The following is a 16,752-nucleotide window of genomic DNA, read 5'->3' on the forward strand; positions in this document are numbered from 1 at the left end:
GAATACACTGGTCACAGCAAACACCCTCTTCCAACAACACAAGAGAAGACTCTACACATGGACATCACCAGATGGTCAATATCAAAGTCAGACTGATTATATTCTTTGCAGCCAAATATGGAGAAGCTTATACAGTCAGCAAAAATAAGATGGAGCTGACTGTGGCTCAGATCATGAACTCCTTATTGCCAAATTCAGACTGAAATTGAAGAAAGTAGGGAAAACCACTAGACCATTCAGGTATGACCTAAATCAAATCCCTTACAATCATACATTGGAAGTGAGACATAGATTCAAGGGATTTGAAGAGAAACTAAAGGCAAAGGAGAAAAGGAAAGATATACCCATTTGAATGCAGAGTTCCAAAGAATAGCAAGGAGAGATAAGAAAGCCTTCCTCAGTGATCAGTGCAAAGAAATAGAGGAAAACAACAGAATTGGAAAGACTAGAGATCTCTTCAAGAAAATTAGAGATACCAAGGGAACATTTCATGCAAAGATGGGCTCAATAAAGGACAGAAATGGTATAGACCTAACAGAAGAAGCAGAAGATATTAAGAAGAGGTGGCAAGAATACACAGAAGGACTATACAGAAAAGATCTTCATGACCCAGATAACCACAATAGTCTGATCACTCACCTAGAGCCAGACATCCTGGAATGTGAAGTCAAGTGGGCCTTAGGAAGCATTACTATAAACAAAGCTAGTGGAGGTGATGGAATTCCAGTTGAGCTATTTCAAATCCTAAAAGATGATGCTCAGTTTGCCAGCAAATTTAGAAAACTCAGCAGTGGCCACAGGACTGGAAAAGGTCAGTTTTCATTCCAATCCCAAAGAAAGGCAATGCCAAAGAATGCTCAAACTACTACACAACTGCACTCAAACACTAGCAAAGTAATGCTCAAAATTCTCCAAGCCAGGCTTCAGTAGTACTTGAACTGTGAACTTCCAGATGTTCAAGTTGGATTTAGAAAAAGCAGAGGAACCAGATACCATTGCCAACATCCGCTGGATCATCGAAAATGCAGGAGAATACCAGAAAACATCTACTTCTGCTTTATTGACTATGCCAAAGCCTTTTACTGTGTGGATCACAATAAACTGTGGAAAATTCTTCAAGAGATGGGAATACCAGACCACCTGACCTGCCTCTTGAGAAATCTGTATGCAGGTCAGGAAGCAACAGTTAGAACTGGACATGGAACAACAGACTGGTTCCAAATTGGGAAAGGAGTATGTCAAAGCTATATATTGTCACCCTGCTTATTGAACTTGTATGCAGAATACATCATGAGAAATGCTGGGCTGGAAGAAGCACAAGCTGGAATCAAGATTGCCGGGAGAAACCCGGCAACCTCAGATATGCAGATGACACCACCCTTATGGCAGAAAGTGAAGAACCAAAGAGCCTCTTGATGAAAGTGAAAGAGGAGAGTGAAAAAGTTGGCTTAAAGCTCAACATTCAGAAACCTAAGATCATGGCATCTGGTCCCATCACTTCATGGGAAATAGATGGGCAAACAGTGGAAACAGTGATAGACTTTATTTTTGGGGGCTCCAAAATCACTGCAGATGGTGACTGCAGCCATGAAGTAAAAGATGCTTGTTCCTTAGAAGAAAAGTTATGACCAACCTAGACAACATATTAAAAAGCAGAGGCATTACCTTGCCAACAAAGGTCCATCTAGTCAAAGCTATGGTTTTTCCATAGTAATGTATGGATGTGAGAGTTGGACTATAAAGAAAGCTGAGCGCTGAAGAATTGATGTTTTTGAACTATGGTGTTGGAGAAGACTCTTGAGAGTCCCTTGGACTGCAAGGAGATCCAACCAGTCCATCCTAAAGGAAATCAGTCCTGAATATTCATTGGGAGGACTTATTTTGAAGCTGCAACTCCAATACTTTGGCTACTTGATGCGAAGAACTGACTCATTGGAAAAGACCCTGATGCTGGGAAAGATTGAAGGAGGGAGGAGAAGGGGACGACAGAGGATGAAATCGTTGGATGGCATCAACGACTCAATGGACATGAGTTTGAGTAAACTCCAGGAGTTGGTGATGGACAGGGAAGCCTGGCATGCTGCAGTTCATGGGGTCGCAAAGAGTTGGACACAACTGAGCAACTGAACTCAATTGAACTGAACATTAAAATAGTGGGAAATTCAGTTCAGTTCAATTCAGTCACAAAGGAGTAAGCATCTTTTAATTTAAGCATCTTTTTAATTTCATAGCTGCAATATTTTAATGTACCCTATACTATATATTCAAAATTTAGCCAATCCCTCATTGTTGCAATTATATGACTTTCATTTTTTCTTTTCATTTCAAATAACACTGGGGTAAATATTCTTGTACCTATGTCTACATCTCTCATTGTTTCTTTAGACTGAAATCTGGAATGGTAGTGTTGGATTAAGGATCTGAACATTTTCAAGGCTTATGACAGACAATGTTCTTTAGTGGGATTTTTAAAAAATTTCTATTTCTAAAAACAGTGACTCAATTGAAATGGCTAGAGTCATATTCTGCATGGCATCCCCAGCCGCTGGTTACCTTATAAAATGCCAGTGTGAACTGTTTATGCTGTCAGCACCATTGCAGCAGTCAGCCTGAGCCAGGCTCATGTGGCTGCCCTTTTGGCAGCCTCTGAACCTGCTCTCCTCCCTTGCCAGCCAGCTGATTATGGCACAGGAACTATAGAGACCAAACAGGTCAGCAACCCAAGGTGACTCTAGCCATTTCCAATCGCTTCTCCACTTTTCTGCACATATGGTCTTCAACACACTTGTGAAATATCTCAGTCTCAATGTGAAAGACTGGGTGCCACTAAGGAGTAGCTAAATCCATTCCAAATGAAAGGAAAATAACAGCAAGCAACACTTTGGCTGCTGCCAGATTCCATTTTCAGAGTCTCCACTTCATACTTCTCATCAAAACCAAGTTAGAGTGTGACAGCAAAAGAGATGGATTCCTGATAATTGTGAAAGATGATTTTTTTGAAATTAAGAACCTTATTTGATCTTGGGTGATATTCACCAAGGTCACTAACTGTATGCTTGTGTTATACAGCTGGTAAGAAAAAATAAGGTGATGTTGAGGCAACAGCAGCAGCACATCTTACTACCTAGTTGAGGCAATGGCAGTCCCGTTTAGAGCCTTGGAACAATCTTTCCAAGGACCAGTGATCACTGGACCATAAAGAACTTTCCTGAGGACACCACAAAATGAATCTGTTTTCATTGAGCCTTTAATTAAAAGGACCAAGAATATCAAACCAAAGTAAGGTTTTATTCATCTACTTGGCTGTGGAAAGATTAAAAGCAAAATGTTTATTTGTAAAATATATTTTAAATTCACTCACAGTTTTTACTATTTTTTGCATCAATATCATACTATTTTTAGTAAATTACTTACAATTTACTATTTATAATATTTATTTACAATACTATTATTACATATTACAATACTATTATTTATAGTACTAATACTGACAATAATCTTTCTGTTCATAAGTGATAATGTGTTTTGACTACATTTGAAACACTAGGAGTTGTTCTGGAAATTCTGTTCACAAATAACATAATTGTTCAAGTGAAAGGCAAAACAGTACTTAATCTAAGACAGAATCTAAATGGCCATGTCGATTGGGTTAAATAGATACATCAACTTCCACTTCATTACAAAGAGGAAGTAATTTGCACTAACTCTTCCTCTGAGCACAACTTTAAAAACCTGGATAAAGTAGGGGAGAAAACATTTTAAGTACATTAAAGATGACAGTAAGTGAGGAATTGCTTGGCCATGATCCCAGAGATGGGACTTCAGGGAGGTGAGTCTGTCATTGAGGTTACTGTTGCCCAAGAGGAACTGGCAAAGCAGGGCTGGTAACGGCCTCACTAAGTGAGGGGTGGACATTTAGAATCCTGGCTTAAGGGGAAACTGAGAAGACAGGAGACTTGTTCTTCATGGGATATTATTTGTATCTTTTGACTTTTATATTCTATACAGGCACCACATTAACACAAAACAAAAAGACCTAAAGGACTATGAAATTCTCTGCTCCAAACCATTTAGAGAGTAAGACTAATAAATCACATGTTTCTTAAAGTTAACAGGCACATATCTATATTCTAGATTTTCAAAATGTAAAAATCAATGTTACTTGAGACTTCACACAGCGATAGAATGTACACTTCTGTTATATTTCGTTACCACATTTTTTAGGAATATAGACATAAGGCTTTAAAGCAATACTTTTTTGGTACTACAGAATATAATTCTAAAAATAATAAGTGTGTTTTTAATAATCAGTTAATGCCCCCCGGATACAACACAACCAACACCCAAGTCTCTGATGATCGGTTTTACTTTACAAATCTGTACAAGTATTTCCTTCCATTTACCAATTTACCATTATAGTACCACATTACTAAGATCTGATCATGAGTTTAAAAGGTTAGAAATTATAATTGAAATAGTATTTCTCTTCCTGTAACAGAATCACAGGTAGACTCTAGATATTCCTTATTCGTTTAAAGAGATGTGTTTAAATTAGGATCACTAATGAAACTGATAATATAATTAACTTTGTGATAAGGCAAAAGGAGAAGGGGGAAACAGAGGATGAAGTGGTTGGAGAGCATCACCGACTCAATAAACATGAATTTGAGCAAACTCCAGGAGATAGAGGAGGACTGGGAAGCCTGGTGTGCTGCAGTGGATGGGGCCACAAAGAGTCGGACTTGACTTAGCAACTCAACAGTAACAATACATGCTTTAGAGACTAAAGATGAAATCCCCAACTTTTTAATCCACCAAATTCTCCCAAGAAGTTAGTATTGTGAATTTCTAGTGTTTTTTTCCATTTTTGATGCAGAAAATGAGTTCAAATAGTTTAAGAAAGTGACTGGTAGAGCAGTAAAACCATGAGTTCAACTGAAAGGATGAAGTGCTTATACTGGTTCAAAAAAGTAAGCTCCTGATTTGCACAGCATGTCCAGTCTGAGACTACATGACTTAAAAGGAATAAAAAAAATTTACTGTTAAAACATCAGTAAAGAATATAAGGTAGAAAAAAAAAGACAAAGAGCTGAGACATCTGAGCCCTGGTGAAATAAAGAATACAAAGGCAGTAATTAGAACAAACTCATAAAAAAGTTAATGAAGAACATAAATGCCATCTGTTTCCCGTGTTCCTTAAAGGCAGTACTGAAGGCATCTTATTGTTTTGACGTTACGCAGCATTCCTTCACTGCTGCTGTTGAGGTGCTGAGTTGTGTCTCTTTTGTGACCCCAAGGACTGTAGCCCCCCAGCAACTCTGTCCATAGGATTTTCCAGGCGAGAATACTGGAGTGAGTTGCCATTTCCTTCTCCAGGGGATCTCCCCAATCCAGGGATTGAACCTGCATTGATAGGTGGGTTCTTTACCACTGAGCCACCAGGGAAACCCATTCCTTCACTGCTGCTGCTGCTGCTAAGTCGCTTCAGTAGTGTCCGACTCTGTGCGACGCCATAGACGGCAGCCCACTAGGCTCCTCTGTCCCTGGGATTCTCCAGGCAAGAATACTGGAGTGGGTTGCCATTTCCTTCTCCAATGCATTAAAGTGAAAAGGGAAAGTGAAGTCGCTCAGTTGTGCCCGACTCTTAGCGACCCCATGGACTGCAGCCTACCAGGCTCCTCCATCCATGGGATTTTCCAGGCAAGAGTACTGGAGTGGGTTGCCATTGCCTTCTCCATTCCTTCACTATATTGTAGTAAATATCACCTCTCTTTACCCATGTGGTTTAAGTGGGATTGACTCCAGTCCCAGCTCCAGAGGTATTTGTCATTTAGAATAGCCCTTCCCTCTGGCCAAGGGATTGGAACAGAGAAGCCTAGGTCATCAATTTAGAGATGCTTAGGTTTCCCCGGTGGCTCAGCTGGTAAAGAATCTACCTGCAAGGGAGGAGATCTGGGCTCGATCCCTGGGGTGGGAAGTTCTGGAGAAAGGCATGGCAACCCACTCCAGTGTATTTGCCTGGAGAATCCCCATGGACAGAGGAGCCTGGTAGGCTGCAGTCCATGGGGGTCTCAAAGAGTTGGACACAACTGAGCCACTAAGCACAGCACAGCACAGGGAGATTTTATGCTTAGGGTGTCTAGAAAAGAAAAAGTATGTGAAGCTATTTTGTAAATTTGAGAAAACTGAGATGTGTTTAGGCTTCAGAGACCACCTCCCATTCCGTGAGTACCACATTGGATTATAGCCCCCTTTTCTCAATACAGTGCCTCTACCTGTGTGTGCAGAGGCAGTAGAGCCCAGGAGTTTGCTTTATTTTGGGGCGGGGGGTGGCGCTGGCTGTATCATGCAGCTTGTGGGACGTTAGTTCCCTGACCAGGGGTTGAACCCAGCCCTCAGTAGTGAGAGCAGAGAACTGCCAGGGAATTCCCTAGCATAGGAGTTAAGCGCATAAACTATAGAGCCAAACTCTTAGTCTTAATCTCAGCTGTTTCTTGCTAGCTGTGTGACCCTGGGCAAGTCATTTGGGCTCTTTACGACTCAGTTTCCTTATCTGTAAAATGAGAAAAACTGTAGAGCTCAATAATGTTGAGGTCTAAATGAATTAATACATCAAAGCACTTAGAACATTGCTTAATACAGGGTAGTGAAAGTCGCTCAGTCCTGTCCAATGCTTTGCGACCCCATGGACTGAATTCTCCTGGCCAGAATACTGGAATGGGTAGCCTTTCCCTTCTCCAGGGGATCTTCCCAACCCAGGGATCAAACCCAGGTCTCCCACATTGCAGGCAGATTCTTTACCAGCTGAGCCACAAGGGAAGATCAAGTATAGACTGGAGTGGGTAGCCTATCCCTTCTCCAGATCTTCCCGACCCAGGAATCAAACCAGGGTGTCCTGCATTGCAGGCAGATTCTTTACCAACTGAGCTATGAGGGAAGCCCCAGTAAGTACTGTATAAATGTTAGCTATTATTGTTGTTGTCATAAGGATTAAACTAATGAGTAAAACGCTTAGAACAGTGCCTGACACATAGTAAATTGTGCATAAATATTATTCATTATTAAGACCATTCAGTCATTCAGCTCTTCAACAGATATTTACTGAGTACATTTTCTGTGCCAGGCTAATAACATCTTCACTCTAGCCCAGTGTACTAGACAAATACCTGACTGAGAATATACACGTGTCTATATAAATAGACACCACCAAGGGACTTTCACTACCCTGTACTAATATTAGTTCCCTTCCACCTTTTGGGACTGGGGAGATTTTTAGGGGCCTTTTGGATCCCTCTCTCTTTCTCTCCCTCCCTCTCTACCAACAAATACCTGAATACCTACTACCTGCCAAGGACTATGACAGACTTTAAAGATGTAAGAGGGAACAAGGCAGGTAAGATTCTGGACCTCTTACATCTTTTGTTTTCTGGAAAGAAACAAGCCAGTTATGACATAAAATATTTTCACATTGTGATAAGTACTATGAAGAAAATAATCATGGAGATGACAGCCCCGGAGAAGGAATTCAGAAGTGGTGACACTTAAGCCCTAAGACCTAAAAGATGAAAGGAGATGGCTGTGCAACAAGTCAGGGTAAAGAGTGCCCCAGGAGGAAGGAAAAGCACATGCAGTCTTGCAGGCAGCAAAGAACTTGGGTGTTTGAGACTAAATGAACAATGCTGCTAGAGCAAAATTTCCCTGGGATTGTGGCAGGAGGTGTAGTGAAGGGGGAATCAAATGGATATAGTGAGTCATGAAGGGCCCGTAGATGCTGACAAGGAACTGGATCTTAGGACCAATAGGAAATCACTAAATTTTAGTGTCTAATAGGTTGCAGGAAATTACTTCCTCTTTAAGACCACTCTTGCTGCAATGTGAAAAACTGCTTAAGGCTGGTAAGGGTGGAAGCTGGGATTTCAGGTGGAAGACAACTAGACAACAGCAGGTAAGACATGATGATGGCATGGCTTGTATTAAGAAAGGTCCTTGCGAAAATTAATGACCCCATGTCAATATTTGTGCAGAAAGAAACCTCTATGATTGCGATGCAAAAATTTCAGATGAAGGATATTGTCTTGTCCTAGAATGCACTTTGGGGGCAGGGGGAATTGCTGTTGAAGAAGTCAACATGAAAATAAATATTTGTTTATTCTAGATATAGGAACTTACAATCTTAGCACACATCGTTAAATGCAAAATATTATTTCCAAAATGTAATTTTCAATTTCATTTTAGTTTAGATGATTAGGAACTTTCTGAGGATACAACACACATGGCTTGACAACTGGAGGAAAAAAAAAAAAAAAAAGGGTGTCCACGCAGAAAGAACAGCCAGGGACAAAAGCAACGGGACAAGAATGAGACTGCCATAGTAAAGGACCAGAAAGTAGCCCAGTGGCTGGAGGAGTAAGTAGCCATCAGCACAAGGTATGTGGTCCATTTTTAATCAATGACCAGGAGATGGCTTCTCATTCATCTGTCACCTCCACACTGCCCGTATATCACACAACGACGGTGTGCTCAGTCTCAGTCGCTTCTATCCATGGGATTTCCCAGGCAAGAATACTGGAGTGGGATGCCACTTCCTTCTTCAGGAGATCTTCCGCACCCACGGATGGAACCCGCATTTTCTGAGTTGGGAGGCGTGAGCCACCACCAGGGAAGCCCTATATCACGCAGTAGCCAGGAAATTAAAAAAAAAAAAAAAAAAAACTAGCAGAGTAAGGTATAGCTACCTCGCGCTACAGTATTTTTCAGCTATCTCACAAGAGCTGATAAAAACTCCATCCACTTCCAGCGAACCAGGAATAGAAACACTAGTTCTAAAGAGAATTAGCCCATCGTCTAGAGAGTGCCTGTGTATTCCCGACGGCTTCACGATAAGGCTCTTTTCGGTTTGATCACCGTCTTAAGGCCCCTCCCGGCACACCCTCAAAGATCCACAATTTTGGAAAATTCTCAGGAACCTCCTCCTGCGAGCGGTTCTTCAAGCCACTCCACACGTAGCCCTGCCTCCCCAGCCTTGGGCCCTCCAAACTAGAAAGCGGCGCCTCTTCTCCAGCCGGAGCAAACCAGCTCTCCTAGAAAAAGCGAATGTTCACAGACTAAAACCGCAACATCACTTCCGATCCCCGGCCCCAGCCGCCGCTTTACACCGGAAGTCGCCGGCGTGACGTGGCAAAACGCCCGTCGGGGGCGTGTCCCCGTAGAGCCAATGGGCTCTGTCCACCTCCCTTCTCTGTCACCGTTTTGTCGATTCACGGCCTGTGATGTAAGAGGGAGGCGCGGAGGGAGATAAGGAATCCAAGAGGGGTCAGGCGTCGCCGTCGCCCTGAAGACGGAGGAGGGGCAAGATGGTTTACATCTCGAATGGTGAGTTGAAGGGGCAAAGTGGGCGACCTCCGTGCTGGGAAGCCGGACCCCGGGTTTCTTCCATCCTCGCCCGCCGGCCTGGCACCGCTTTCCCGGGCACGCCCCCCGGCCAAATGGAGCTGGGGGCGAAGTCGCCCCGGCCTGCAGCTCCTCAGCCGATCGTCCCTGAGCCGGCGGCGGGACTGAGGTCCCCTTGATGACTGCTATGCCGAGCGTCCGGCGATCTCGCCCTCCTGGAGCTTCTGCTTGTGGGTCTTGAAAAGTGGTCTTTCCTTTTCGGGCGTCAGTGTCCTTAAGTATTAATAGTGAAGACCACAGTGTTTACACCATCTGCGTTGCGCTATGCCTTTTTTAAAAGAGTCGCTCGTGTGTCCACGCATTCAGTCTCTATATCGCCTTATCCGGGTGAAACGTATTGTCTGTTTTGCGGGTGGAGACTTAGCCGCAGCCGGATTAATTAGTTTGCCCAGGATCACAGAAGTAGTTCTGATGGTTTATTGGGGTTTCTAACGCCGGTAGGCTGACGTCAGCTTCCTTGCGGTTATCTACTACGCTGCCTCTTTCCGTAACTTGTAAGAGCCTGGACTAAAAGCTTTGGATAGACTTTTTCCCTCCAGGTGAGAGAGAGCTCGTCACGCAGGTAATTTTCTGCCCTAATATCAAGGGGCATAGGGAGAAACAGCACTCCCTGTGGGAACAAGCTGATTATTCCTGGAATGGAGAAGCTGAGAGAGACTTAATTCAGTGGTTCCCCAAAGACAGTGAATGGAAAGAAAGACACAGTATGACTGGGAAAAATGTCAGAACTGCCTGCCCAGTTGTTTGACTCAGGTAACACAAATGTCCTGGTGCCCTCTTAACTAGTTCTTGGATCACAGGAGCCAGGTCCTGGTTTCGTTTGAATCATCTGTTTATCTTAAGACGCTATGAAGACACTGTAGTCTGAAGTCTTCTGGCTGAGCACACTTTGCATTTCTTTGCTTTTCAAAATCTCTCTTCTGCTCCGAAACTCAAAAGTTTCGTCTTGGTTTTAGGCACTTGCAGACTTTGTGTTACATCCTTTGTGGTTAAGGCTGGCAGCTTCTATTATTTACTGACTACTTACATATATTTGTAGTGTGTCTTGTGTATGCCTTGTCGTCTTTCATCTACATAAATGAAGTCTTATTAGGGCCTCGAATCTCGCTTGTATAGTTGAGAAATGCCAGTTGCATTCAAGCCACTTATTTCTATCTGAGGAGAAGTTTCTGCCTTCAGAAACTGGGAGAAAAAGCACAAAAAACTGAATGGTACAAATGCATTCAATAGGCTCTTTAGAACTGCATAGGAAGAAATTGACCAGTTCTAGTTAGATCTCTTTTCTTAGAAGGACTGTATCAGTATTTCATAGGTGACAAAAATTTTCTCTTACTGTCAGATGACTTTTTCTTTTTCCAATAATTCTGTATGATGACTAGTCTTGGAATGCTTTTTCTTAGAGAAGGAAAATGTCTCAATGATGCAGAGCTAGTAAGAGGCCGAACAAAGCCAGTCACATACTGTTGGTATTGTTCAGTTGCTCAGTCATGTCGGTGTCAGACTCTTTGCAGCCCCATGGATTGTAGCCCACCAGGCTCCTCTGTCCATGGCATTTGCCAGGCAAGAATACGAGAGTGGGCTGCCATTTCCTTCTCCAAGGGATCCTCCCAACCCCGGGATCTTCCGGACCCAGGGATCGAACCCATGTCTCCTGCATTGCAGGTGGTTTCTTTACCACTGAGCCACCTGGGAAGCCCTCACACTGTAGTAGCCCCCTTTTCTCAATAGTTGTGTAAGAGCTCAGATCCGAGTGGATACTGAAAGTAAGCTGGTCTGTGAAAGAGGAAAAGTAAGCTGTAGCTGGGGGTGGGGGTGTGTGTGGGGGGTGGCAGTGAGTGTGGTGAAGCCCGAAGCCCTTGGGAAAATGGAGAGAACATGTAGTTGACAGATGGCTCTTCTCTCAAAATATTCTGACCTGTTGATTGACAAGACTGAAACTCTATAGAGTATTCACTTTTCCTGATATAGCTTCTATTATTTAAAGTGGTTTGAAAAGTAGATGCATTTTTCTGTTAGATAAAACTGGAGTCTGTAATTAGGATCAACAGCATTCTGTTAAAGAAATAGCCATAAGCCAAATGCTCTTTAGTACTTCAGTTCAGTTCAGTTCAGTTCAGTCGCTCAGTTGTGTCCAACTCTTTGCAACCCCTTAGAGCACCCAAATTTTTGTCTTTTAGGAATTTTAACATAACAACTGTTATGTGCTTATAAAGATTTTAAGAGTATGTATAAACAGTCTTTTTATCTAGGCAAGAGACTTTGCAAGTGAAAGAGATACTCCAAACACATTTAGGAAATGGAAGTGGTGTGAGCATTCTTTATACTCATTCATCTCATTTGTTTCCTCAAAATGCTTGAATAAACAGATATTTGTACACCCATGCTCTTAGTAGCATGTTCACAGTAGCCAAAACGTAGAAGCAACCCAAGTGCCCATCAATAGATGAATGGATAAACAAAATGTAGTATATGCATACAGTGGAATATTCATCAGCCTAAAGGAAGGGTATTTTGACATATTCTACAATATGGATGAATCCTGAAGATATTGTACTAAGTGAAATAGCCAGTTGTTAAAATACAAATAGTGTATGATTCCTCATACAAGTTTCCTAGAGCAGTCAAGTTCATAGGGACACCAAGTAGAATGGTGGTTTTCAGGGTCTGGGGAGTGGAGAAATGGGAAGTTGGTGTTTAAGGGGTGTGGGGTTGTTTGGGGAAGATGAAAACGCTCTGGAAGTAGCTGATGATGATGGTTGTACGGTAATGTACTTAATGCCATAGAATTATACACTTGAAATGATTAAAGTGATAACATTTTTTGTGTATATTTTACCTCATTAAAAAAAAGAAAAATTCTTGAAATATTACCCACCAAAAATTACAAACTATCAGATCAGATCAGTCGCTCAGTCGTGTCCAACTCTTTGCGAAACCCATGAATCGCAGCACACCAGGCCTCCCTGTCCATCACCAACTCCGGGAGTTCACTCAGACTCACGTCCATCGAGTCAGTGATGCCATCCAGCCATCTCATCCTCTGTCGTCCCCTTCTCCTCCTGCCCCCAATCCCTCCCAGCATCAGAGTCTTCTCCAATGAGTCAACTCTTCACATGAAGTGGCCAAGGTACTGGAGTTTCAGCTTTAGCATCATTCCTTCCAAAGAAATCCCAGGGCTGATCTCCTTCAGAATGGACTGGTTGGATCTCCTTGCAGTCCAAGGGACTCTCAAGAGTCTTCTCCAACACCACAGTTCAAAGCATCAATTCTTCAACACTCAGCCTTCTTCACAGTCCAACTCTCACATCCATACATGATCACTGGAAAAACCATAGCCTTGACTAGACAGACCTTTGTTGGCAAAGTAATGTCTCTGTTTTTGAATATGCTATCTAGGTTGGACATAATTTTCCTTCCAAGGAGTAAGCATCTTTTAATTTCATGGCTGCAGTCACCATCTGCAGTGATTTTGGAGCCCCCCAAAATAAAGTCTGACACTGTTTCCACTGTTTCCCCATCTATTTCCCATAAAGTGATGGGACCGGATGCCATGATCTTCGTTTTCTGAATGTTGAGCTTTAAGCCAACTTTTTCACTCTCCTCTTTCACTTTCATCAAGAGGCTTTTGAGTTCCTCTTCACTTTCTGCCATAAAGGTGGTGTCATCTGCATATCTGAGGTTATTGATATTTCTCCCGGCAATCTTGATTCCAGTTTGTGTTTCTTCCAGTCCAGCGTTTCTCCTGATGTACTCTGCATATAAGTTAAATAGAAGGCATTATTTGACATATGAAAGGAATGACGTCTAGATCACAGAGCTTCTCTTCCCCAAACCTTTCCTTAGGACCATATACGCATAACAGACTTCTCCTTGCGTAGACTATTTGGAACAGCGAACATGTTGAAAATTGAGCTTATGATTGTTACCCGACTGATTAAGTGTAATGTTTCTTGTGTTAGGGATTTGTAGCACTAACCAAAGTTTCTTCATTCTTATCTGCAGGACAAGTGTTGGACAGCAGGAGTCAGTCCCCATGGAGATTATCTTTTATAACAGATTTCTTCTGGGGAATAGCTGAGTTTGTGGTTTTGTTGTAAGTATAGCAGTGCTGTTAACAGCCCTGATATTTAAGTTGACAGGGGTACATTAGAGACATTACGGTGGTATCTTAAACAAGCTCAGCTTTCCTGAAGCAGTTTTCAATTGTGAATTTTATTAATAGTTTTTCTAAGAGAGATGAAGACCTGTACACTGGTAAAACTCCCCTCAAACACCTTGTATGATTATAAATATCTTCTTGAGTTAGTAAGGTTGACCATGACTTAGCCCTCGTGGTAACCATTTCAGCCTGCAGCTATGGGGCCAGACCAACTCCTTCTGTTGCCCAGTGACATACCTCACTTTCTGTACGTGCAACTATTATTGCACAGTATACATTGAGTAAACAAGGGGAATTAGATCTTGAATTTTAAGAGCTCCCAAGCCATAAACATTTTTTCTTAAATGAAGGATTAGCATCAATACACAGGATACACATAATTCACCATAATTTCAAGCAATTCTTAGTTAAATTCTTTTTTTTTTGGTCTTTCATATTCTGTTTTATGAAAATTTTTCATCAACTACTAAAAATTCTTACTCATCCAAAATTTAAACATACATTTGAGTGTCTCATGGGCCAAGAACTGCAGAGATGTGGGAGATAGTTTCTTCATTGACTTTAATGTCAGTAAATACTTTCATTTTACAAGGGGCCTTGGGGGAGGGCATGATGGTGGGAGGTGGACATCAGAGGAAGTTATTCCAGGTGGGAGAGACACAAGAAAGATGGCAGAGGAGCTTGAAAATCAGCCTATGGTATTTACACTTAATTTGATGGTAGCTCTGGTATATAAAGTTTAATCTGATGGCTGCATGTAGCATAAATTAAAAGGGTAAAATGGAAGAGACTACCATAGAGAAATACAACAGGGGACAGAGAGGCCTAAGTTTGGTACTCACTGCAAAACTTCTTTGCAATCTCTTACAAATTTCACCTCCATATTGTTTATTTAATTAATTTAGTTAAATTTTAATTTAATTTAGTTAAATCCTTTCCCCTTTACAAATAAAATTCCATTTAAATGAATTCCCAGAAAGCCCTGTGCCTCTGGCATACCACCTCAACCCCTCCTTCCCCAGGGTAACATTAGGTAAGCTTTTGGCACAGGAAATACACATGCAGTACTTTAAAAGCAGTCTCTGGGGCTTGACAATCAAGACAGAGCAGAGGAAGAAAGTTGGAGTTGACTCTGGTTTCAGAGTCATTCGTAGACTCTGTCTAGAAGAGTTACAGCAAATAAGAAAGACAAGAGATGGTAGCTTCAGCACAGAACACAGCATACTATGTTGAAACCTGTGTTTGTGATAGATGGTGTTGTCTAGCTGGCCTCAAGAAAGGGAGCTTTGGAGCTAAGTTAGTTTAGTCTTCCTCCCACAAAGATGATAGTTGAAGCCATGGAAATTTTACAGTGTTGAAAGTGGATCTTCTGTTGTTTTCTGCTCCTTTCAGTTTCAGAACTCTGCTTCAACAAGATGTGAAAAAGAGAAGAGGCTACGGAAGCTCATCTGATTCCAGATATGATGATGGAAGAGGGTATAACTTTTAAAATTAATAAAAGATGTTTTTACCCCTCTGTGTAATTTATTAAATTAAAAATAGGCAGACAGACATATTAGGCTCATTTAAAGGCTTAAATTCTGTTTACAAAATTAATGCATTATTGTAAATCAAACAAGTTGCCTCTGATTTGATAATCTGAATTAATCTGACAAAGCTAAATGTATCAAATATCCTATGGGAAAAGTCTAAATTAGAGATGAAAAGCGATGGTCAACATTAAAATCTAGAGATTTCACTTCAGAGTCTATAGATTTCCAGCTGCTAATGGAAATCTCAAGATCCAGCAGCACTGGGTGAGGCTTGTGTTTCCATATGGCTAAAATAAACTGGAGTTGGGTTTCAGGTAGGCATTTTAGGAGCTGTTGTTCCATTTATCATAATTCTTGCTTGACTTATGTATGTAATGTATCTATCTGGTCTCTTTCAGTATTTGAATTTTCAACTCAGATCTAAATAAATGGTAGTTCCTATTTTAAATTAAGAAAAAGATCTATTTGAGTGTTTGAAAAGAACCTACTAAACAGTAGATATTAACTTTTCTTATCTTAGGCCACCAGGAAACCCCCCCAGAAGAAGAATGGGTCGAATTAATCATCTGCAGGGCCCTAATCCTCCTCCAATGGCCGGTGGATGAGGAAGGTAACTTACAGTCTGCAGTTCTCCAGAGATTTCATTTTGAAAATGCCTCCTTAGGAAGGCTGTCTTTAGGAAAATAGATGTCACAGCATTTTATACTCAGATGTCTTATTTGGAAAAATATTTATATCTTAACCCTTGAAAAATTATCTTTTGAATCAAAATGTCTTTTGAAGAAAGTTTTATAACATGCAATGACTGAGTTTTTCATACAGATCCGAATTACCAATTAGTAACTATTATAATGTTCTCTTTTAGGTAAATGTCTGCTCTAAGAAGCAGACAACTGGACGTGCACATTAATAGCAGAAGGAAACCATCAAGAAATGGAGTATGGATCATGCTGGACAAGTTAGATGAATGTGTACGTCTAAACAAGGATTGCTCTGTGTCCTCACAGACGAATGAGGTCATGCTGGGAATTCCCTCCGCAGGGATCTGGCATGACTGACATGCAGTTCTATAAATGCACGTTTGTCTCATCTTTTTTGTATCGTCTGTGAAAGTGTTAATATAGTTTTAATAAGTAAATATTTTTAGGTTACAAAGCTGACTTCTCAACTTCTCATCTTTATAAAATTAAAACTCAAAAAGCTGCAAATTTGAAGGAAAATAAAAGACTGTATATTGATTACTATTAGTGTCACCTTTTTCAACTTATGAAATATTGTTCGTTGTTGGGTTTTTTGTTCTCATTTATAAATAAATCACTGTGCTTATTTCAGTAGTATGCATATGATATCTATACTCTTGAATTAATTTTAAATCTTAAAACCTATCTGTCCCATGGATCTTTAATACAGTATGTCTTATTTGCTACCAAATGTAGTTAGCAGGGTACTTATAAAGCCATAATCAACAGACCTGAGCTACAGAATGTACATTTGATAAATGGTCTTTAAAATTACGGACTTCAGTGCTATCTGCCAATTTTAGTTCTAAAGATGCTACCTGTTAGCTTTAACCCCATCTGAATCCAGGTAACTCTTCTTTCACTAGAATGA

General features: G+C 41.2%; 1 protein-coding gene across 2 annotated transcripts; it reads left to right on the forward strand.

Moving 5' to 3' along the window:
• The first annotated feature begins 9,215 nt into the window (after window positions 1–9,215).
• SELENOK (selenoprotein K) lies at window positions 9,216–16,475 on the forward strand. 2 transcript variants are annotated; one of them, XM_019985032.2, is made up of 5 exons: window positions 9,216–9,372; window positions 13,453–13,543; window positions 15,002–15,085; window positions 15,662–15,751; window positions 16,007–16,475. In XM_019985032.2, the coding sequence occupies exons 1-5, from the start codon at window positions 9,354–9,356 to the stop codon at window positions 16,008–16,010; spliced, it is 288 nt and encodes a 95-aa protein (XP_019840591.1). In that variant the 5' UTR covers window positions 9,216–9,353; the 3' UTR covers window positions 16,011–16,475. The 2 variants fall into 2 exon arrangements, with proteins under 2 accessions (XP_019840591.1, XP_019840592.1); XM_019985033.2 differs by lacking the exon at window positions 16,007–16,475 and having other exon boundaries at window positions 15,662–15,755.
• The last annotated feature ends 277 nt before the right edge of the window (window positions 16,476–16,752 follow it).

The sequence above is a fragment of the Bos indicus genome, chromosome 22 (genome assembly GCF_029378745.1).
Source record: "Bos indicus isolate NIAB-ARS_2022 breed Sahiwal x Tharparkar chromosome 22, NIAB-ARS_B.indTharparkar_mat_pri_1.0, whole genome shotgun sequence".
Lineage (NCBI taxonomy): Eukaryota > Metazoa > Chordata > Mammalia > Artiodactyla > Bovidae > Bos > Bos indicus.